Below are 23,674 nucleotides of genomic sequence, written 5' to 3' on the forward strand. Positions count from 1 at the left end.
CATTTAAAGGGACACTCCAGACATAATTGTCTGAAGTGTCTAAAAGTCCAATTCTTCAGACTCTACGCTGTACATTTCAATATAAGATTTTCCCACAATGTCCTTTTAAAGGGGTTATCCACTTTCAGGAAAGTGAGTCCCAACTGTGTAAAATACATAAAATAAAAACAACATCAGGTATTCGCTCTTCCTGGTCCAGGGTTGGTTCCTCACACGCTGTGACATGCTACTAACATCAGGGACTGGCTAGAGAGGTTGGGGCATGGTGTGGACAAAGTTAGTGTAGGACCTGGGGAGGGCGAGTACCTGTTGAGTTTATGTTAGGAATTTTACACAACTTTGGGAGAATGGACAACTCCTTTAAACGTATGAAAGTGACTGAGTTTTGGGTGTAGTCAGAAGATCGCCCACTGCACACTCACCCGCTTCTCGTGGTTGGGGATTATACAGCGCACAAAGTTGGGATTGGTATTACGGAGCGTCGCCATGAGTTTAGTCAGAGACTCCTTGTACAGCTGCCCCACGGTCCTGAACATGCCTTTTTTGGTTTTGTATGCGGAGCCAAAGGCAGTCTCTGTCATTCCTGCCACCTGGTCAAGGCCAACGATCCGATCCACTACAGGATGTAAAAAGAAACAAATTAAGAGGGGTCCAACAAGGATTCTGTGCCTCTCACTTTTGCGTATTGTGATGTGATATGTGCTTATGACGTCGTCCAATGTAAATCACGGGGTTGACGTACCGTCCTTCCAGAGCTCGGCCACAAATTTGTCTGTGGATTGGTGAAGCAGCGTAGCCACATTGTCGTTCAGGGGATCCATGTTCTTCATGAGCCATTCATCTGCTTTATAATCCACCTGTGGAGGGACATGGTTAATGGGAAACAGAAGCCAGATCAATGATTCACATTATATCATATAGCTGGTGGTCCCCACTACTGGGGGTCCAGTGTCCTCCACCGAAATTAAGTCACACATATATGCAGCTGCTATAGTCAAAGCCAATGGGCATGACAAAGATAGCCAGAAACAGCACTTTCATAGGGTCAGTGGGGTCCCACACAGTTATCCCATACTTCTGACGTGATCCCCCATGTGCACAGTTTGTAGACCAGCTCAGAAGCAACCATTGAATCCACAGTAGAGTAAAGCAACTCACCCTGCCAGCATAATGGATGATGCAGAAGTCGGCCTTGTCCTTCAGCTGCCGCGGCTTCTGAAATTTGGAATGGGTGCCCTGCTCCTGGACCAGCTTGTCCACAAAGGTCTTATCTGTGGCTTTGGGAAACCAGCATTCCTCATCCAGCAGAGCTAGGACCCCGGGTGGATTAGCCTGCGGAGAACACGTAAACATGAAATCAGAGATTATAGACAGAGGCATCTCAGCGGGTACATGACAATTCCTGTATTTTATGGATATGTCAAGTTGGAATTTAGATTGAGAGCTCCAATTGGGACAGAAAGTATGACTTCCCTGAAAATAAGACCGACCCTAAAAACATGATTTTCAGGATTGAGGATTCTCGAAATAGAAGCCCTATTCCAAAAATAAGCTAGAGTTAAAATTCATAAAAAAGTAAAATCAATCAATTGTCAATAGAATGCACGAAGACCGATAGACCTGAAAACAAGGTGGAAAAAAAAGGCACCCCCAAAATAGCAATCAAAAGACCCCACAAGAACCAAGCCAATAAAGCCTGGCAAGTCCTGAGATCTCAAACCGTTCGGATAAGTCCTGTCCTGAGATCTCAAACGTTCGGATAAGTCCTGTCCTGAGATCTCAAACCGTTCGGATAAGTCCTGCTCGCGTCACTCCACTCCCAAGACCATTATATTAGCGCCTTGTGTCTGCTTCCATTAAAGGGAACCTGTCACCTGTTTTTCGGCCTATAAGCTGCGGCCTCCACCACTGGACTCTTCTATACCTCAATACCTCTATACATGCTGTATAAGAGCCCAGGCCGCTGTCTAGAACATAAATACTTTATAATACTCACCTAGAAGGACGCTCCGATGCAGATTGGTCGGATAGGTGTCTCCGTTCTCTGGGATCGGCGCCTCGCCTTTCAGCCAACTTTGTCTTCCTTATTCTGAAGATTGGGTGCATTATAATAATAATAATAATAATAATTTTATTAATTTACGTATTACGCATCTACATCATACACACGTGCCGGCATTGAGGTCCTCTGCTCAGGGCAGATCAAAGTATTGTAGTGCGCCTGCGCAGGACCGGAGAGTGAGTATTACGTAGACGCGTCATGCACCGTGGCTTCAGAATAAGGAAGACCAAGATGGCCGAAAGGGGAGGCGCCGGTCCCGGAGAATGGCACCACCCATCCAACTGGTGTGCACTGGAGCGACCTTCTAGGTGAGTATTATAAAGTGTTTTTATGTTCTGCACAGTGGCCTGGGCTCCTATATACAGCATGTTAGAATGCTGTATATAAGAGTCCAGTGGTGGTGGCCACGGCTTATAGGCCGAAAAAGAGGTAACAGGTTCCCTTTAACCAGGGAGAGCCAACCGCCACACTTGGCTGCAGTGGAATGCGGAATAGAGCAGCTGGATCGTCAAGAGGCCCGACGTTCCATAACGCACCTGTGACAGGAGCGACGCCAGCACGACTACCCAATCTGTGTGAGAGCCCGACACTTCTCAACCCTTATGGTTTTCTGTCTCGTGGGGTCTTTTGAGTGCGATTCTGTTGGGGAAGGGGAGAGGTCTGCTTTTCTTGAAGCAAACAAAACCATAGAAAAGAGTCACTGACACTACCTTCATGCAAAAAAGTATGACCTGGGACATCCAGGAAGGTAACCAAAGAGAACACAAAATTAGATAATGTTATGAGAGACACATACCCATAATAACCAGGTCAGCAGGAACGGGGTGCAGCTCCACAAGACCCCAGGTCAGCAGGAACGGGGTGCAGCTCCACAAGACCCCAGGTCAGCAGGAACGGGGTGCAGCTCCACAAGATCCCAACGCGTTTTGCGAGGGCTTCTTCACTAGTGGTCGCCACTTAGTATTTATTATATTCCCGCACTATGTTGCACTTTACTTATTCTGTATTGTAACCATTGAGTACCCTGTTCAGATTTACTACTTCTGACACAGAGTTCCCAGCCTTAGTCTGATCTGCTTTTCATGCACACAGTCAGCATTGGGGTGTATGTTCCATCCCTTTGTATCCTTACCAGCACATCTTGAACTTTTTAACCTTTCTTGTTTACATATTGACCAATAAAATGTATATACTTTTTTGCATGAAAGTAGTGTCAGTGACTCTTTCTATGGTTTTGTATGCTTATGGAGTCTCTACCAGGGATTAGTTATTTTTTCTGTCCTGTATAGGGGTTATGGTGAGCAGTTTCTGACCACCACAAATTTCCCCCATATGATTTTGTTCAGATGTGGTTTATATTTTTCTTGAAGAAAGGTCTATCTACCAAATACAATAGTACCGTATGTAAACAGATGAATAAGAAACACACAGTACTGGTATTTTGACCCCCAGACAAGATGAATGCAAAAATTAAGATAATCCGTCAAGTACAGGAAAGAAATCATGGAGGACTCACAGCAAAAATCTTACTGCTTTCTGCAAAGAGAAGATGTTAGATACCCGAATGGTCCCGACAGGTTACAAGGGAAATGCTAGGAAGCGCAAATATGGTCAACCACACTTATTTCCTGAGCTGAGACTGGAGAGCCAAAGCTTTAGTCTGGTTTTGGTCATGACTATGTGAATAAATGTTGATTGTTCATGGAAAAATAAAAAACACCTCCTGAAAATAAGCCCCAATGCATCTCGGAATAAAAACATTTTATGATCCAGTCATATTTTCGGGAAAACTATATGTATGGAGTAATTCCATATTTTGCCACCAGATGGCACCAAAGACATTTTTGCTCCATGCGATCTCTTAGATTCAACATCATCAACTTCTATGGTGCAGAATTCCTCATAAGGAGCCGCTGCAGAGCGGGAGGGGATTAGTCAGACATGTTCACCCCATAACCGTATTCAGTTATCTTTCATATATAAAATGTCGGCTAACAGGCAGTGGAGGCTGCAGGTCTTACCGGCCTCTCGATGAGGTCGATGCAAGGTTGCAAGTCCAGGCCGAAGTCGATGAAATTCCACTCTATGCCCTCACGCTGGTACTCCTCCTGCTCCAGGATGAACATGGTGTGGTTGAAGAGCTGCTGCAGCTTCTCGTTGGTGTAATTGATGCAGAGCTGCTCGAAAGAGTTCAGCTGCAAGTGAAGGGGAAAAATAAAAAATTGTGAGTGGGCACCATAAACGAAGCATGATTCTGCAGGTCACTGCCTAAAACTGCTCAGCACAGTGCCCCTATAACCTATCCAATATACTATAGACCGTGCTGCACTGAATTTTGCCTGTAAGGGGCAGCATATACAATTTTATAGTCTAGGAACGTAGATCTGAATAGGACTAAGACACAAGTCAAGATCCCAGAAGGAAATATACTTTACAAACTTACTTACCGGAACCTGCGTGTAATATCCTTCTTATAATGGAGCTGTGTGTTCTCCAGTATATTGGATTATGAGCGGTATAACGCATCCGTTCATAAATCCCACACTGGGGACATGCGCATCCCATTGCCATAAATGAGATGATTGACCTCGGGACCAAGATTTATTAGTGCAGATGTCAAGTTAAAGGGGAACTCCTTGAATGTATAATCTAGCAAAGGTCTTCAGGGCTAAGGTGAACGCCTGGCCTGGGTGTCCTGAAACCTGGTGTCCTACAACTCCCAGCATTCACCATTATTTCAATAGATTCTGGTCTCAAAAACAAACCTCAAAGATCTCAAAGCCGGCGATATCTAGGATGCCGATGAAGGAGGCTCCTTGGCGCTTGGTGCGATCCAAGGCTTTGTTGATCCGATGGACTAGCCAGCGGAAGAGTCGCTCGTAGGTTGCCTTGGCCAAAGCTTCTATGGCAAAGTCCGCCTGAAATGGGAGAACAAAAAAGTCAGTACTACTTTCTGGTCTGTATTAGAGCACACCTCCAACTTTAATTAAAATCTGCATAAATCAATAACCGGAGCAAATCATGCAGTGTTCAAGTAGAAAAAATATAGCACTCACCAGATTATTTTGCTGTGCAGGATCCTGTTTATTTAAAACAGCGGAGGTTACATGTGCGGAGAGGGCTGGTGGGGAGAGGGAGTGAACGCCTTGGCAGACGACGGCCGTTTCGCACCTGTCCGGTGGTTCAGCTGGTCCAGCACAGCAAAATAATCTGGTGAGTGCTATATTTTTTCTACTTGAACACTGCATGATTTGCTATCTATGGATATAAGCACCCCAGTGTTTGCCTCTAGCCACTGAATACGTGACTTTTTTCTGCATTGGATGGAATGGCTGGCTATAATAATAATAATAATAATAATCTTTATTTCTATAGCGCCAACATATTCCGTAGCGCTTTACAATTCAGGAGGATCATATACATACAAGTAACAGTTATAGAAATACAATATTTAGAGGGGAAAAAATACAACCCTGCTCGTGAGAGCTTACAATCTACAATGAGATGGGGGGAGAGGCAAGGTTCAAGTGCTTATTTACAATGACAATCCAGCCATCTCACGGAAATGGGGCTGGATAATGGTTTCCTGGACCAGTGGGCCCGAGCCTTGAGATGCCTTTGGGTGCCATGGAGTTTGATGTGGAGCTATGTTGTGAGAGGTTGTAGAGGGACTATGTGAATCGAATCTGATTAGGGAGTGTGATAGGCCGCCCTAAAAAGATGCGTCTTTAGGGTGCGTCTGAAGCTGAGTAAGTTGTGATTTGTCCTAACTTCTTGGGGTAGAGCGTTCCAGAGGGTTGGTGCAGCTCGGAAGAAGTCTTGGATCCGGGAGTGGGAGGTTCGAATTAGTGTGGATGTTAGTCGAAAGTCGCTTCCAGAGCGTAGAGAACGGGTGGACTGATAGACAGAGAGGAGGGTGGAGATGTAGGGGGGTGCTGCACTGTGGAGAGCTTTGTGGGCGAGAACAAGCAGTTTGAATTGGATCCTATGATATATGGGCAGCCAGTGCAATGACTGGCACAGAGCAGAGGCATCCGAGTAGCGGTTAGCCAGATAGGTGACCCTGGCTGCTGCATTAAGGATTGACTGTAAAGGAGAGAGTCTAGTTAGGGGGAGACCAATTAATAGAGAGTTACAGTAGTCCAAGCGAGAGTGGATCAGGGCCACGGTGAGGGTTTTTGTCGTTTCCATTGTGAGAAAGGGGCGGATTCTAGAGATGTTCTTGAGGTGCAAGCGGCAGGTGCGGGCAAGAGATTGTATGTGGGAGGTGAAGGAGAGATCAGTGTCAAGTATAACCCCCAGGCAGCGGGCTTGCGGCCTAGGACTTATCGTTGTGCCACACACAGAGAGGGAGATGTCAGGTTGAGGAAAGTTGGAAGATGGAGGGAAAAGAAGAAGTTCAGTTTTGGAAAGGTTAAGTTTCAGATAAAGAGCAGACATGACATTGCAAACTGCAGTCAGGCAGTCACTGGTGTTCTGTAGTACAGCGGGGGTGAGCTCAGGGGAGGAGGTGTATAGCTGTGTGTCATCAGCATAAAGATGGTACTGAAAGCCAAATCTGCTGATGGTCTGACCAATTGGGGCAGTGTAGAGGGAGAAAAGAAGAGGGCCAAGGACTGAACCTTGAGGGACCCCAACAGTGAGAGGAAGAGGAGAAGATGTGGAGCCAGCAAATGATACACTGAATGAGCGTCCAGAAAGATAGGAAGAGAACCAGGAGAGAACAGTGTCCTTTAGGCCGATAGAGTGGAGCATAGAGAGAAGGAGATGGTGGTCAACAGTGTCAAAGGCAGCAGAAAGGTCAAGAAGAATAAGCAGAGAGTGGTCACCGTTACGTTTTGCTGTCAATAGGTCATTGGTCACTTTGACAAGGGCAGTTTCTGTTGAGTGTAAAGGGCGGAAGCCAGACTGTAAAGGATCTAGAAGAGAGTGAGAAGAGAGGTAGCGGGTGAGGCGAGAGTAGACCAGGCGCTCCAAGAGTTTAGAGATGAAGGAGAGATTGGAGACTGGTCTGTAGTTGCTTGTGCAGGACGGATCGAGAGAAGGTTTTTTTAATAATGGAGTAATGATAGAGTGTTTGAGGGAGGAGGGGAAGATACCCGAAGAGAGAGAGAGATTGAAGATTTTAGTTAGGTGAGTGGCGACAACCGGAGAGAGGGACTGGAGTAGAGGTGTGGGGAAGGGATCAGTAGGGCAAGTTGTAGGACGAGAGGAGGATAGGAGCCTGGAGACTTCCTCCTCTGTGACTGGGTCAAATGTGGAAAGTGAGCTGGATGGGATATGGGGAGGGATGGGATTCACAGGGCTTGGTGGCTGGGAGCTGATCTCTTGGCGGATGTTTTTAATTTTCTCTGTGAAATACGAGGCCAGGTCATCAGCATGAAGGGCTGTGATAGGGGTCTGTACTTTGGGACTGAGGAGGGAGTGAAAGGTGTCAGAGTTTTTTTGGATTGTTGGCAAGTGAGGAAACAAGGTTGGTGAAGTAGGTCTGTTTGGCGAGGTGAAGGGAATAGTTATAGGTCCTTAACATGAACTTGTAGTGGATGAAGTTTTCTGGTGTGCGGGTTTTCCTCCATAGGCGTTCGGCGCTCCTGGAGCATCGCTGGAGAAATCGAGTTTGTGATGTGAGCCAGGGCTGTTTTACTCTGTGTTTGGTCTTTCTGAGGGTGAGGGGCGCTACTTGGTCTAGCGTAGTCCTGAGTGTGTCATTGTAGTGCTTTACAGCCAGATCAGGACAGGAAAGTGAGGATATAGGGGACAGTGATGTGTGTAAAGAGTCTGAAAGTGTCTGAGAATCGATGGCCTGTAGGTTTCTGAATGTGTGATTGGTGGGGGTGTGCTGAGGCGGACGAGGGTTTGTGAGCTTGAAGGAGAGGATGTTGTGGTCAGAGAGGGGAAGAGGTGAGTTGTCAAAGTCAGAGATTGAGCAGAGGCGGATAAAGACCAGGTCAAGGGTGTTACGCAAAGTTATGCAAAGTAGTGCCCTGGTGCCTCTTTCACTTCTGAATAACTGGAGCAGTTTACTGTCTTTATATCCAATACAGAATCCAAATTCAGACAGGCATAGGCTAAAATAGAATTCTCTCTGCCTGGAGTGACCACCAGGGGGAGCTCACTACATATGGATCTAGACAGCTTCCTTTAGACTTCACATGCAGTGTGGTCCCCCTAGTGATGACTGGAGGCACTGAATTCATTACTACTATTGGGCCACATTAAATTGTGTTTACAGCTAACATTCCTTCTCCCACTAGAATTTTAAGAACTTGTCCTCATGAGACACCAGGACCTAACCTCAGGTGCATAAACAGCAGTAGAGCCCAGATCACAGCTCCCCCTGTGGGCATCATGCCCATGACGACCTCTGCTCACCTGCTCCTTTGTCTGTGCCTTCTGCACATAGTCTCGGCCAACTTTGATGCGAGGAGTGAGGATCGCGCGGGTAAACTCCATGACGTTCATGCCCAGCAGATGGCAGAGTTTCTGTGCGGCTGGGAAGAGAACACAGGATGATGCCGTGCACCTGGTCTGTCAAGCATGCAGCTCACCTCCCCGTAACCCCAAAGTCAGACATTATCAGTCAATAAGGAGGAGTTCGAGACAAATAGCCATCAGCTGTTGGAGATCAGACCCTCACTCTCTCCTTACTATCATACAAGAAGACATCTGGCCCATGCTCGCTGCACTAGTGAAGGCGTCGAGTTAGTGAGTGCATGTATAGATGTAAGGTATCGTCCTGGCATCCACAAACTGGCCACAATCGCAATCATGGGTCATTTAACATAATGTTACCTAGAGGTGTGTCAACAGCTTTTCTTGGCTCTGCAGTTAGGTTGAAATGAGGCTCAGAAGGGTACAAACGTGATATGTCAGACCTCTCCATTCTATGTGTAGCACTTTCTAAAAAGTCTCCAGTTCCCTTAAACTGGTTGTCCACTACTTGGATACCCCCTTCTGATTCCAATTTTCCCCCACGTAAAATAAAGTCTATACTCCCCTCCTGTACCAGCATCGTTCCAGTGGTGCCGGGGCACACATGACGTCCAATCAGCGCCAGATTCCTCCTCCCAGACTTTGGACAGACGCGTTAATCAACAGGAAGTGAGTACTGCGGCTGCCGATCACTTCCGGTTGATTGCTCCTGTGTCCGAAGGCGGGGAGACAGAAGCCGGAGCTGATTGGACGCAGGGCTTGCATTACGTCACAGCTCCCACCACACGGGTACGGGAGGGGAGCATAGTCTATTTTACCTGGCGGGAAACCTGTGGAATCAGAAGAGGTTGAGCTAGTAGTGGACAACCCCTTTAAGGTTTTGAATTTGACAACTTGACAACATTTCTGGTGAATTATGAGCTACTCAGTTAAGCTATAAGGAAATAATAGTAAAACGTTCCAGTAGATTAGGTTTTTTGTGCAAGTATTGGGACCGTAATACTCATTAACTAACCACCAAAAGGGTAAATAAGGAATTGGCTGACAACCTGTTACCTAGGAGTCAATACTGTAAAGCAGTGTGTCACCAGCCTATCTTGGCTTTGCAAAATGGCAGAGAGTGCGAGTTAAGTGGGCCCTATTCTATTAATCTGTACACTACATGGAAGGGCTTAGATTTTTTTTTGCCAAATTTGGGCTTCTAATTGAAATAAGAAAACATTACAGAATAGGACTCTAGGAATAGGGTAACTGTACAATTACACAGCACAACCATTCATATACTTTAAGCATGTCTACTAGTATAGCCCAGTTTTCAGCTTTTCTGTTCCCAAGGATGTACTGTACTACTAGAACAAAAGCAACCAAAGCTGCAAGTTCCAGAGTTGAGTTTTGTTCTGAATGCCTCATGCGTTAATTTGTTGATTTCAGGGGCCAATAAGTTTTTTTTTTTATCAATCCAAGTTTAATCTAAAGTGATGGAAGTGGATCGACCAGTGACTTGTGATGTACATTGTGCCAACAAACTGAGCAAGACTGAAAAGCCACTGTCATTTTGTAATTTTTGCCATCATCACGCCTGTTCCATAGGCTGAACAAACAAGTATGCTTTGTGTACCCCAACTGTAGGCAAAGCAGCACTACCACCACTTCCAGGTCAGCACAAATCTTCCATTTCATTTTCAAAATTAATTCCATAGAAGCATGGGTCGTCTCTTTCATTCCAACAGCATGAGCCAATGAAAGAGATGGTTTTTCATTACCATTGTGCAACAAGTCAACTTTCAAACTCCTTTTGCTAGAGTCTATGATGTATAGCCTCCATTCATCGGGAACATGTGTACCATCTAAGTCCATTTACATCAGTACAGAAAGTCACTACTTTCCATTGCATAGTATGCAACTAACCTGGTGTGTCAGTGATGGTAGAGTGAATCTGTGGTGCCTAGTTGTAGCAAATTCCATTCCCGAAATCTGGAAGCTAGCAGTTCTGACTTTTCTTTAGATAAATACAGATCTCTTAGATCATTTAAATCTGATTGGCTCAGTAAGTGCATCTCATCTTCCAGATATTGAGGATCAGGAAATTATGCCAATCAACATCTTCATCAGGATCAGATCCTTCAGTTGTCAGTCCTGCTGAAGGAGAGGCAGGAACTGGATTCTCTACATTGCGTGGTACTGGCTTAAAGGGAATCTGTCAGCAGGTTTTTGCCATTTAAGCTGAAGACATGTTGAAAGGGTTAGCAGAATTAAGGGATGCCTGTCTTGTAAAGGCTCCGATCCGTTTATTTGTTATATTTGCAGTCCAAGCAATGAAAAGTCTGGCTGCTTAAATAATGTCACAAGCAGTCCGGCACGCCCCCTCCTTTGATTGACAGCTCACTCTCTCTTGGCTCTGCTACATGACTAAATCTAAAAATGTTGATTGTGTCTTGCTGTATTGAGGATCTCTTTGCGTATATTATACTGCTCTTAAATGAGGTAGCAAAAACCAGCTGACAGATTCCCTTTAAGAGCAGACTCACAGTCAGGATTTGTGGCTTGTTTCTCTTTGAATATCCGGCGATGCTAGTCATGCAAAAATGAAAGTCCGAATTGCGATTTTTCTGCTTCTGTCAAATCATCGGCTCTGAAAAAGCCATTCATTTCCTTTTACCATTCAACTGCTGCTTTAGCCAAGAGTAACCATACAACATGAAGTGCCCAGCTTTTCTCTTTATCTTCAGTTTGACAGTCAAAGTAATACTTGTAAGTGTGATGCCCCTGGACTATCAGGTCGTCACAGGGTATTGCACAATCTGCCCTTCTGTGCAATATCCACCTCCTTATTGGTTATGGGTCCCCAACTACATGGTGTTGCCTACACCAGCTAATTAAATCCTAGATACACTCTGCACCACACCCACCAGACATCAGTGGACGACCTAAGTGTGAAATAGGGTCGCCCACTTGGGGGGTTGGTTAGGGGAGGTCAGGAGTGTCCGGAGTAGGGAGAAGTGTGTTGGAAGTGAAGGAGAGAGGAGGTCAGGAGCAGGGTTCCTAGGAAGCTATCTAGGTAGCAGACGGTGGTCTGGGCCTAGAGGAGCTGGACCCCCGCTTGCAGGGGGATCATGGCAAGGGCACGACGTGGTATGTGGACCCTAGGTCAGGGAGTAGCTTCAGGCAATCTGACAATTTACCTGACGAGAACGGAGCCTTCAAGATCCACTCTCCACCCGCTCAAAAATCGGGGTACTAGCGCAACGAGGGTGATAGGACTTTTCACTGAAACAGTCCAGAAAGTCCCAAGCGTGAACCCTGAGAGCAAGCTCCCACACTTAGCCATAGTGGGCAACGGGACCCGGCAAGTTCCATACTACCGGGACCAACAGAGAAGTAAACTTAGTGCCAGGAGGCAGGTCACGGATCACCAGGCAGCACCATTGGTGACGGGACCCGAACTAGCTCCCCTCAGCGACAGCAGTATCCAGAACTTTGGTTTATCCAGTTGTCGGTGTCAGCTTAATGGACTGAGTAAGTACGCAAGTGACCCCCTTCACACCCGATGGCACTCCCTAGCCACCATCACCGAGTCCCGGGGCATCCCTCCTACCCGAGGAGGGTCACAACACCTGGCTGCCTCATTCCATCACCCCCGGGTACTCCCAACTGCAGTGGTGGTACTCCAAATTACCACATACCTCGGGTGTCATCACGAACGCTAACACAATCCCCTGTAACTACCCCCTTCATTTGAGTGGCCGCACGACCCCTGGGTCCGGAGACCCCTCGAGCCACCGCGGATCCGGATACGAGCAGCCCGGCTGCTGGCACGGGGGCAGCACATAAGGAATATGCAGATTATCGGACTGATCACAAGTAAAATATTTGCAACATATGTAGCAGAAATTGTCCGGTCTGTTAATAGATTTGCCTCTAGCCATCTTAAGTTTCAAAACTGATAACACTAACAGATCACTTTATTGAACTCTGTCCAGGTTGCTTTATATACGTACTACTGACATCAGCCGATAGACTTGTCCGAGTGTGTTAGATGAGGCGATGGCAGCTTTCACTACTAGGCCGATATGATATATAAACACAGCCTTTTTGTCTGCTTACAGCAGATATACCGGTTTTGATTACCTGTCCACACCAGGAGGCCCCACTTCAATGAAGAGGAAAATGCCCCTTCTCCATTTCCCCTGTTTTAATTAATCCCATCTTTCAACGTGGGGGCGGATAAGTCTCCTCTCTAGAGACTAATGAGATGCCTTTATGGATTTTTATAATTTCTCTATGACAAATACATGATGCATTAATATTATAAGTGAATGGGCTTTGCATAACTTAAAATATAAACGTGTCAGGCAAATTCAGAGTTCATATTTGGAATCGCATGTTTTTCTCTCAGTAGGAAAATAATTGTTGCATGGTGTTATGGGGCAACGGTACCCAAAAAGGGTCAGTTGATATCCATGTACTAAAAAGTCATTAATGTAAGGAAGTGTTACCAGCCTATCTTGGCTCTGCAGAATGGTGGAGATGAGATTGAAAGAGGTACAGATATGTACATTAAGAACCACTTCATTTTATAGAACTTTCCTTAACCCATTCACGACTGGCCGATTTTTCACTTTCCGTTTTTTTTTGTCGCCATTCTTTTTCTAAGAGACGTAACTTTTTTATTTTTTAGTCAATATGGTCATGTGAGGGCTCATATTTTGCGGAACAAGCTGTACTTTTCAATGAAACCATAGGGTTTACCATATAGTGTACTGGAAAATGGCAAAAAAATTCCAAATGCAGAAAAATTGCAAAAAAAGTGCGATAGCACTATTGTTTTTGAGATATTTTATTCACTGTGTTCACTGTCTGGTAAAACTGATGAGTGGGTGTGATGCCTCAGGCCAGTGCGAGTTCGTAGACACCAAACATGTATAGGTTTACTTTTATATAAGGGGTTAAAAAAAATTCGGAAGTTTGTCTAAAAAAGTGGCGCACGTTTTACACCATATTCCGTGACCCGTAGCGTTCTCATTTTTCGGTATCTATGGCTCAGTGACTGCTTATTTTTTGCGACTCGAGCCGACGTTTTTAACGGTACCATTTTTGCGCAGGTGCTACGTTTTGATCGCCTGTTATTGCATTTTGCGCAAAAGTTGTGGCGACAAAAAAACCTCATTTTGGAGTTTGGAATTTTTTTGCCGCTACGCCTTTTACTGATCAGATTAATGTTATATTTTGATAGATCGGGCGTTTCTGAACGCGGCGATACCAAATGTGTGTATATATTTTTTTAACCCTTTAATTTTCAATAGGGCGAAAGGGGGGTGATTTGAACTTATGGGTTTTTTTTTTAATTTTTTAAAACTTTTTTTTATTTTACTAGTCCCCCTAGGGGGCTATTGCGATCAGCAATCCGATCGCTCTGCACTATCTGCTGATCACAGGTACACAGCTGTAAACAGCAGATACGTGCACTTTCTGCTTCCCTGGCCTCCATGGAAAGCGAAAGTGAAAGAAGTTCATGTCTAGCACAGGAGTCATCACATGATCATGTCACGTGACTTCCGGTATTGGGCGGTAAGTAAAACTTTACCGCGATCGCGTTTATAATGGCGCTGTCACATATTGACAGCGCCATTACAGGGGTTAAACGGCACGAGCAGATAACGATTCTGCTCATGCCTAGCAGGCACACATCTCAGCTGTGAAAATCAGCTGAGATGTGCGCCGATCGCAGCATGCTGCTGCCAGGAGACCGCGGGCAGTAACGTTATGACCGCTAGGACGTAATTTTACGGCCCGCGGTCATTAAGGGGTTAAAGTGTAAGCTAGGAGTCAGTTAACATGTCCCCTAGAAGACAATAGCAAAAAGAACTGCGTCACCAGCCTATTTTGGCTCTGTAGAATGGGTGTGATGTGGCTGACAAGGGTGCAGATATGTGCAGTATGGAGCCACTCATTTTATGTGCAGTAAGGAAAGGTCGGTTGATGTTCTGTATCTAGAAGTCAATAAGGATTGAGTCACCTGCCTATCTTGGCTCTGTGGAATGGTTCAGATGAGGTACAGATATGTACATTATGGAGCCCTTCGTTTTATGTACCCACCCATAAAATTGTCCCAAGTTAACCCTCTGTACTTGGCAAACCACATGGACTCCCGAACAAAAAAATTCACCCATGACAGCAAATTTCTCAAAATCTCCACTTGCATCAAGAACTAGACTTTGAAGATGTCAGCTTCTTTTAACTTAGGTCGGAGCAAGATCAGAAAGTTCTGAGCCTTCCGAGCTTGCTATGTGCTTGGAAAAAAAAAAAAAAAAAAGAAAAAGTCTCTAGGGAAATCATGCATAGCACAGGCCTGAAGTAACAGATATTATATTACTGTCTTTTCGGCACGCCAGAAATGAAGGAGGACAGAGTCAAGAGTGGAACGAGTACAAGTCTGAGGGGGCATCTACATGGGGCTGAGAGATCAGGATGGGCTGTAGTGCTGGATTATCAAACGGAACAAGGAAAAGAAAAAAAAAAGTGATGAACTACAATTTCCAGCACACAGAGCTTAACTGCAGGTTGCACATGATCTACGGGACCTAGCAGGGGGCAGAATTTATGGGGAATGGAGGGTGTTTGCTGTCGGCTGTAGGGAGCTCGCTCTTAAAGGGCAACAAACTGACAGCTCCGCTGCTGGACCACAGCGTACAATGAATTCCTGCACAGAGGGAAACAATAGGTTAGATGGTCCAGCGAGCGATTTTCTCTCTCCTTGGCTTCCACACATCCCTCGGGGTTTGGCTGGATTCTTGGCCTCTGCTCCTTTCTCCACAGTCCGGACCCAATGAAAATAAACACCAAGAACACGCACGTATGGCCTCCATCACACCCCCACAACTTCTGAAGACTGATCAGACGCAAATTATGGTCAGGGAGGAGCTATGCGAGCAGTTAATACTGAAAGCTGGGGTGCAGTCAGGGAGGATACAAAAAAAATACCGTATTTTTCGGATTATAAGATTTGCTCTCATCTTTCTATATCTCTCTGCATGTGTGACATGTAGTGCTAGACCTCATTTTCCCTATGAGGATCTATTTGGAAATTCCAAAGCAGAGGAGTCCCTAAGACAGCACTGAACAGGGAGTATTACCATAGGCACAAAGGCACGGAAGCTCTACTTAAAATAAATGGTGATGTGGGTGTATACCTACTTGCACCTCACTTTTTCCTCCCCACAGTGAGATCCGCCCAAAGAGTCTACATTTCTAGTCAGATGTCTCTCAGACCCAAACGACTGGTGATCTGCCCCTTGATATTAGTAGCGCAGACTCCACCAACCTGTGTTCTCCGGCATGGACGCCTGATCAGTGTTCCTTTCCTTCTTGAAGACTATGTTTCCAAACTGAAGAACTGCAGAGACGACCTTCAGCATTGCTACAGGAAGAGAGAAGATCGTAAACAAGGTGGTGAGACAAGGTATACAGCAAATATACTACGAGCTCTTCTGGATCAACAGTCTCCAGACTATAACTCTTCAGCAGTGGGGAAACTATAACTAGCAGCCCATCATATCTTACTTACACAGTATTTCATCATGAGAGAAGCCCATAATGTGCATGGCCTCCATGGTCTCCTGAAAGTTGTCCTTGTCCTGCTGCCCCGGGATTGGTACATAGCCATTGGAGACAAATCTGTAGTTGTTGAAGCCTTCAAGCAGCAGATCCGCTACAGTCAGAGTCAGAGGGTTAGTGATGGCCGGCAAAGTCCAAGGTGCGAGGTCTGCTTCGGTGATGGACGACAACTTACACTTTAGGTGTTCCCCTGATCCTGCAAGCAGCTGATAGAAGATATGAAAGGTCCTCTCGTCCTTGGCCTGTCGGATGGCTCGAGACTTTTCCAGCAAGTCTGGAGGACTGGAGTCAAGGAGTTTACTAAAGTGAATTGTGGAGAAAAATCGCAGCAGATATTTTCTGGGAGGTCCTAACGACAGGAATAAGTAGATGTAGAAACTTGGCACTCAAAATAAATGAATAGTGATCTTTTATTGACAAGGACTTGTAGGACCAGAACAAGCACAGACGTTTCGGTCAAAGACCTTCATCAGTGTGAGTGCAAGTGTGAGTGTAGGGGGTCCTCAGAAGGGGTAGCAACTGGCGTAGTCAGGTATGAAGCGGTATCCACCGCTGTCTGTGTGGCAATGCATTGCCACACAGACAGCAGTGGACGCCACGTCATACCTGACTACGCCAATTGCTAGCCCTTCTGAGGATCCCCTGCACTCACATTGATGAAGGTCTTTGAAACGTCTGCGCTTGTCCTACAAGCCCTTCTCAATAAAATACCAATATTCACATTTATCGTGAGTGCCAAGTTTCTACATCTACTTGAGACTGTTTTGGAGCCTACTTGAGCACCACCCCAGAAGTGCCGTGTGTATCAACTCACTGATGATATGATTGAGGTCTCAAAATTGGGGTGACCGTCATCTACTCCATCTGCACTAGAAATGACTAGTCACTCAGTATGGCCCTCAAAATGCAAGTCCAGGATTAGTAAAACACGGCTCTCTTTTAAAAACAGCGCCACACCTGTCCACGGAGAGGACCAGTTCCTTTCACATTCATAGAGCAAACCAGCAACCCGAGGACAGAAGTGGGGCTGTTTCTGGAAGACAGCAGCTATATTTTGCCAATTTTGGATGCTCCATTTTGTGCCTTACATCCATCCTATAAACTGACGCAGGCTTCTCCCGGGCGGGCTCCCCACTCTAGGCTACTAGGAGTCCCGACTTAGTGCTGTATATTAGTCCAGCCTGCTCAGTGACAGCTGAGGATAGATCAGGTATATCAGGTATATCCCCATCTCGGCCCTTCTCATCTCCAGTCCAGCACAGTGTTAAATCGGCACCGGAGAGAAGTGAACTGGTTTTAATTAAGGAAAGCTGAATTTCATCTTAAACTTGGCGCGGCGAGGAATCTGAAGAATGGGATTTAATTTCCCTGCTGTAGAGATATTTTTTGCTGAGATATGCCACAGGTTGGCTTACGCTCCCACCACTGTGTCCCTACTAATAACAGCCTGTGGCATAACATATAAACACCGAATCCCAGAGCGGTAACTTGAGATAATGAGTACACGAGATTCCTGCCTCGCACGATCCGTTATCTGAGGACATTCGAGAGGGAGGAGAACAGGACTCCTGTAATGGAGGTAAAGACTCTCACAGGGAAAAGGAGTATGGTAGAAGCCTAATCTGCTGATTTTCTGCCCCTTTACTTTAACTGGAAACCATCAGTAAGCATGCGGATGACAGATCTCATGGTCAGTGTGAATTACCCACGACAAGAACAGTTTAATAACGTGACAAAGTTAAAATATGGAAGACAAAGGCTGGGTGGTCAACACTGGCAGCATTATGGGGGGGGGGGGGGGTCTGGATGTGGCCCTTGACTCCACACACTAATTGTGCTCAGGTTTGCACTGGAGAAGTGTCCATATTTGTACCGTCATTCTCCAATTTGATATATTGGCAAAATGGCAAAACGCAAGACCTTTGCTCATTTGGGGGGGGGGGGGGGGGAACGGTGTACGCACCAGCCAAGATCAGAGTTGGACAACCATCCATCATAAAAAGGTTTGTATACCTTTGCGACATTACTTGAATAGTTAGTCCTATTTACTAAATTACTCTCTTAATTAGGAGAGGGCTTGCAGTACCAATCACCACCACTATGCGACAAAGAGCTACGCGACCTTGTTGCGTTGTGTCCCCTTCAATCAGCTTATTGGTGGGGTGCCGGGGTCAGACCGCACAGATCTGATCCTAAGGATGGGTTATCAGTCCGCAGAGAGGTACAGAAGGTTCGGATACAGTATATGAACACAAACATGCCAATCAATACTTACACGGAGTGCGTTTACTGGTCCCAGTTAGAGAAATACCCAAAGAAAGTTGTAACTGTATAAAATAGTAAAAATCGGTCTGCTCGCTCCAGTCACAACACTGAGGCCAGTTTGACTATTTTAGGAAGTTCTTGGCAAAGATGGATAATGTGTGTGCTATTACAGACGCCATAAATACACTCTAATGGACTCCCGGCGTTTACATGGATTTGGGAGTTAAACCCAATTTGGCAGTCATGTGGAGGAGAAGGGAAATCAGACTTTATCCTACGCCTGAAAGTCAGCAACGTCCCACCATTTCTTGGATTTCGTGGGTCTGAGAGGTCAAGCGAAGGCAAAGGATACAGGTCTCGATATTGGCACCTACAATGTAACCGGTCACGTCAAAGTTTATCCGGATGAACTTGCCCTGGAGAAAGGGGAAGAAGCATGCCGAAATGAAAATCAGAAGCCATTGCTTATCAATGACTGATTAAAGGAGCGATCCTACTCTGCAAACTTCCACGTTAGGAGGCAATCATGGCCAGTGATATCACGTCCAGGTCTGACCCATCAGATAGGTCACCAGCCATGCTCCCCTTCTGATGTGGAAGTGATGAAGACCTTCTAGAAGTCATCATCATTCCTCAGTGTCATATTGAAGTTATATAGATCAAAGGCTGGGGGAATAGGATCACTGTCACTATAGAGGTCAATTGTGGAACCTCTGAAACATAGAAGGGGCAAGCAGTGCATCCACGGGGGCGGCTAGGTGGGATCACATCATTGTTTTGTACATTAGGCTTTTATTTCAGATGGGCAATGCTATCCTATAACCAGGTGGAGTCAGGACAAGGGAGTCTCTGTGGTATTACCTAAAAGGAACCAGAGACTCTCCGGACTAAGTCTGCAATGGGCTTTGCACTGCAGAATCATACACTGTTCTATGGAAGGACTGTAGATTAGGGCCAATGTGCCAATCAGGGAGCCACCATAACATGGAAGCTGTATGTCCAGCCTGGCCCACTCTACCACTTACAAAGCGGGACGAGTTGTCGTTCTTGACAGTCTTGGCGTTCCCAAAAGACTCTAGGATGGGGTTCGCTTGCAGCAGCTGGCGCTCTAATTCTCCCTACAGAGAAAAAAAAAAATTAAAAAAAAAAAGAAAATCGCATTTATATAAAGACATGGGCATCCTGGGAATTTACAAAAATCAGGGGTGGGGGTGAATAAAAGCAAGAAAAAAAGAAAAAAAAAAAGCACCTGATATTCTTGTCTGTCAGGGATGTGATGCAGTTGTTTGACATTACCACTAGAGGGAGCTCTGGACATAAATAATAAATCAGTCTTCAGTTTGCTCCGGAGCTCCCTCTGGTGGTGGTGGAGGCAATCAGCATATTCAGATTTTTCTGGGAAAAAGTGTGTGGGTTGCTAATCCTTTAATGGAGGTTACATTATTTTGAGACTTTCTACTTCTTTTCACAAATGCAGCTGTAATTATCTGCTGAGCTTTGGATGGTTACATCTGGCATGGCAGCCACCAAATCATATATAACCTAGCATCGAAATAAACATCCCTGGCTCCGATATTCCTGGATAAGGGAGGGAAAGCACTATTCAGGAGTCTGGAAAAGCTGGGTGACTCACCAGTTATCTCAGAAGCAGAAAAACTAAGATGAAGCAGATTAATACCAAAATGAGTTATTCCCATCGCTGCTTCACCGCCCCCTCCCCCATACAAAGCCTCAGTCACGATTAACGAGCCGTCACCGCAGGGCTGCATTGCCTGTCCTCCCCCACCACAATACCTGCGTGTAAGTGACAGCGCAGAACAAAGCGCAGAACACCGGAGAAGCACGACATGTAAAGGTCCTTACTAAACCATAAATCAGCCATATTGTGTCCCCACCCCACCAGTTCGCTTGGGGCCAAAAGCCTTTGTATATAACAATAGCAGTTATCAAGCCGGCAGGTGAGCACCGGGAAATATGGGAAGCTGTTGAGGAAAAAACCCTGCACAGCACGAATACTGAGGGGACGAACTGCAAAAACACCATGGTGAAGGATTAATGCCCGAGGGGGAAGGAGCGAAGAGGAAAATGCCTTAAAGTATCAACTCTGAATGCTACTTTACAGGTTATATATAGCGTTAATCTACATAAACCACTGACACTGTGTACATACATTACTGATCGTGTACAGCCTGTATCATACCCCAGAGCTGCACTCACTATTCTGCTGGTGTAGTCACGCTACATACATTATATTACTGATCCTGAGTTACCTCCTGTATTATACTTCAGAGCTGCACTCACTATTCTGCTGGTGCATTCATTGTGTACATACATTATATATTACTTATCCTGTACTGATTCGGAGTTGCCTGCTGTATTATACTCCAGAGCTAAACTCACTATTCTCTTGGTGCAGTCACTGTGTATATACATTACTTATCATGTACTTATCCCAAATTACATCCTGTATTACATTCCAGAGGTGCACTCACTATTCTGCTGGTGCAATCACTGAGTATATACAGTACTTATCCTGTATTATACTCTGGAGGTGCACTCACTGTGTACATATATTACTGATCCTGAGTTACATTCAGAGCTGCACTCACTATTCTGCTGGTGCAGTCACTGTGTATATACATTACATTACTTATCCTGTACTGATCCTGAGTTACATCCTGTATTATACTCCAGAGCTGCACTCACTATTCTGCTGGTGCAGTCACTGTGTACATACATTACATTACTTATCCTGTACTGATCCTGAGTTACATCCTGTATTATACTCCAGAGCTGCACTCACTATACTGCTGGTGGCATCACTGTGTATATACATTACTTATCCTGTACCCCAGAGCTACATTCACTATTGTGCCATTCTTCAGTTTCCATCTGACTCGAAGTAGGTGTTTGGGCAGGGGGGGGGGGGGTGTATTACTTCTTACAGCCTAATTGGTTTCCATTTCTCGGAGGTAATGGCACCCAATAGAAGATCTATAGCGGTGCAGACACTTTTCCCTTTAAATTAAATCCACACAGTGGAACTTCTTATCCGGAATAGCGCAGTTTTTGAGCTTTGCTCACTTTTTGGCTGCTGTAAAGAGCCCCCACCGCTTCTCTCTGGATGAATCGCCCAATGTCTTACCCAACAGGTGTACATGGCCCTTTTGGAAGAGGCCATTGTTAACACGGGGGAGGACCATTATACATTTTGAAGCAATTTTTTTCAGTAGGTTAGCGACAGAAGGCAAGCAAAACCCTAGACCTCAGGCTTTACCAACCCGGGGAAGAAGGGGGGAAAAACTGGTTAAAAATGTTGGAAAGGTGAAGTTAGACAGGAGACAGGCAGAGCGCAGCATGCAGAGCGAGGACAGAGGTGAGATGATAGCGGGATATGAGGTCGGGAAGGGATGGGGGTGTGAGTGTGGAGGAAGGGAGAAGTGAAGAGAGCATGAGAAATTAAAAATCGGGTGGCGGGTAAGTGTCGGGGGAGGGGAGAGCTACATGCTACTCACATACAACAAGGATCCACTCTGTAGTTTTACAAAATGACAGTGGGGGGAAAAAAAAATACGTTAATGGTTATGGTTTATGCAGCACACCAAATTCAACACAGGGATTAGAGTAATACATCGAGGCTCTGGAGCAGGAACCTCCCTCCCCCCCACCATGACAGAAGGGGAAGGCTGGCAGGTGCGGCCAAAAGAGACCCCACCACCAGTGTCAGGTGTGACAACCTCCTACAGGCGAAACAGAGGGGGTTGTCACCCTGCACTCAGTCTATGGAGGTGTTAGGATGATGTGAGCACCGAGAACGGAATGGTTACGGAGCTAATGGGTCTAGAAGTGAGATATATGGAGCTGGAAACGTCATCGTGGGTACAGAGAGAGGTGGGTGAGGATAGAGAAGACGGGGTGATGAGCCAACAGTCACCTCCTTACAATGCAGGCGGCCAATTTGGGGAGTGGAAAATGGACTCCATCAAAACGGCCGCCTGCACGAGATAGAAAAAAAAAGAAAAAAAAAAAGGACAGGGAAGTGGGGAGACTGTATGAGGAGGAAATCCACTTGCCTGATGTTTGATGGGTTTAGGGGATTCCGTCTGTTACAGCAAACAAATAAAACACAAGTTAGTAAACAGGCAGTTAATTATCAAACAAGCAGTGCCAGGTCCACCCCAAAAACATGGCACCACTGAGCATGGGTGGACATGGAGCTGACGAGAAACAGAAAAACTCAACCCAATCCTGACCACAAATGATCTCATCATGAGGAGTCCATCAACCCAAGTGTGACCCATAGGAATCTCACAAAAAAGGCTTCCCAATCGATGCCAGCCTGGGCACACCAAGCCGGCCATGGATCTAGTCCGGTTGACAGTAGGACGTGTTCGGTTAGGTAGACCCACCTTTCTGTTTCGAAGAGGGAAAACGCTCTCACAGAGACAAAATCAATGAGAGGATCCAAGAGGTCTATGGCCGGCTCGAATCTATGAGTGGTGCCACCATAGCGCATATCACTGGTGGGCACGAATCGTGTACAGTCCCCCCCCCATAGCTCAGACCGGTACTCACAGGAATCGTATGGTCCTTCTTCCCCTTGTGTGAAGATGCCACGTGTGCTAGGTACTGGATGACCTTCTTGGTGTTTTCTGTCTTCCCGGCTCCGGATTCTCCTCTAAGAAAACAGAAATAAATCGCAACTTATCTGAAGGCCAAGAAAACCCACCGACCCAGAAACATTACAGATCAACTCATCCGGAAAACATCTGCAGCCCACGCTTCACTTTAGTGGCCGTGTAAAATCCACAGCCGATGGCTTATAATGGTGCGGGGGCGAGATCTGTCACAATAAAGGGGTGGCCAAGGGTGCAGGGAAAGGTCTGAATTTCCCACCGAGAAAAACTACTCAACCTCTCACCAACAGCAGATACCAGGGAACAATAGACTGCACTATCAGCATTTCACATTGAAGATATTTAGGATTTTAGGGTCTGAGGAGCATAGACCATCTCAAGAAACCTTTCAAATACTTTGAGATTTCACTAAAGTAATATGGCATACTCTCCAGCCATATTCAGAGCTGTAATCATAATTCTGTTTGCAGCACTGACTGTTGATTAAACACTGGAGACCTGAATGAGCACTGCTCTCCGAAAGCAGTAATGTACGTCCGACCACACCGCGACGATGATGCCGTCTGCCAGCCAAGAACTTAGCGATTCCCTGGCATCTTCTGAGGATACTGCAATAAAATAGCACCAGTCAATGTCTCCTGGCTCGTAGCTCCCATGCCTGGCG

The 23,674-nt window shown here is 45.9% G+C and overlaps 1 protein-coding gene across 2 annotated transcripts in view; it reads right to left on the minus strand.

Moving 5' to 3' along the window:
* The window catches only part of MYH10 (myosin heavy chain 10), a 123,441-nt gene that overhangs the window by 46,298 nt on the left and 53,469 nt on the right, over positions 1-23,674 (minus strand). The window contains exons 5-18 of one of the 2 annotated variants that reach the window (XM_075350751.1): positions 22,949-23,051; positions 22,447-22,476; positions 21,889-21,906; positions 19,399-19,491; positions 18,726-18,789; positions 16,284-16,382; positions 16,059-16,202; positions 15,816-15,911; positions 8,435-8,553; positions 4,828-4,980; positions 4,084-4,257; positions 1,159-1,332; positions 743-857; positions 423-616 (exon numbers count right to left, since the gene is read on the minus strand). In XM_075350751.1, the coding sequence (XP_075206866.1) occupies positions 423-616; positions 743-857; positions 1,159-1,332; positions 4,084-4,257; positions 4,828-4,980; positions 8,435-8,553; positions 15,816-15,911; positions 16,059-16,202; positions 16,284-16,382; positions 18,726-18,789; positions 19,399-19,491; positions 21,889-21,906; positions 22,447-22,476; positions 22,949-23,051 (1,576 nt within the window). The remainder of the gene's footprint in view (positions 1-422; positions 617-742; positions 858-1,158; positions 1,333-4,083; positions 4,258-4,827; positions 4,981-8,434; positions 8,554-15,815; positions 15,912-16,058; positions 16,203-16,283; positions 16,383-18,725; positions 18,790-19,398; positions 19,492-21,888; positions 21,907-22,446; positions 22,477-22,948; positions 23,052-23,674) is intronic. The other variant, XM_075350752.1, reaches the window with a different exon arrangement.

Source organism: Anomaloglossus baeobatrachus, chromosome 5 (genome assembly GCF_048569485.1).
Source record: "Anomaloglossus baeobatrachus isolate aAnoBae1 chromosome 5, aAnoBae1.hap1, whole genome shotgun sequence".
Taxonomy (NCBI): domain Eukaryota; kingdom Metazoa; phylum Chordata; class Amphibia; order Anura; family Aromobatidae; genus Anomaloglossus; species Anomaloglossus baeobatrachus.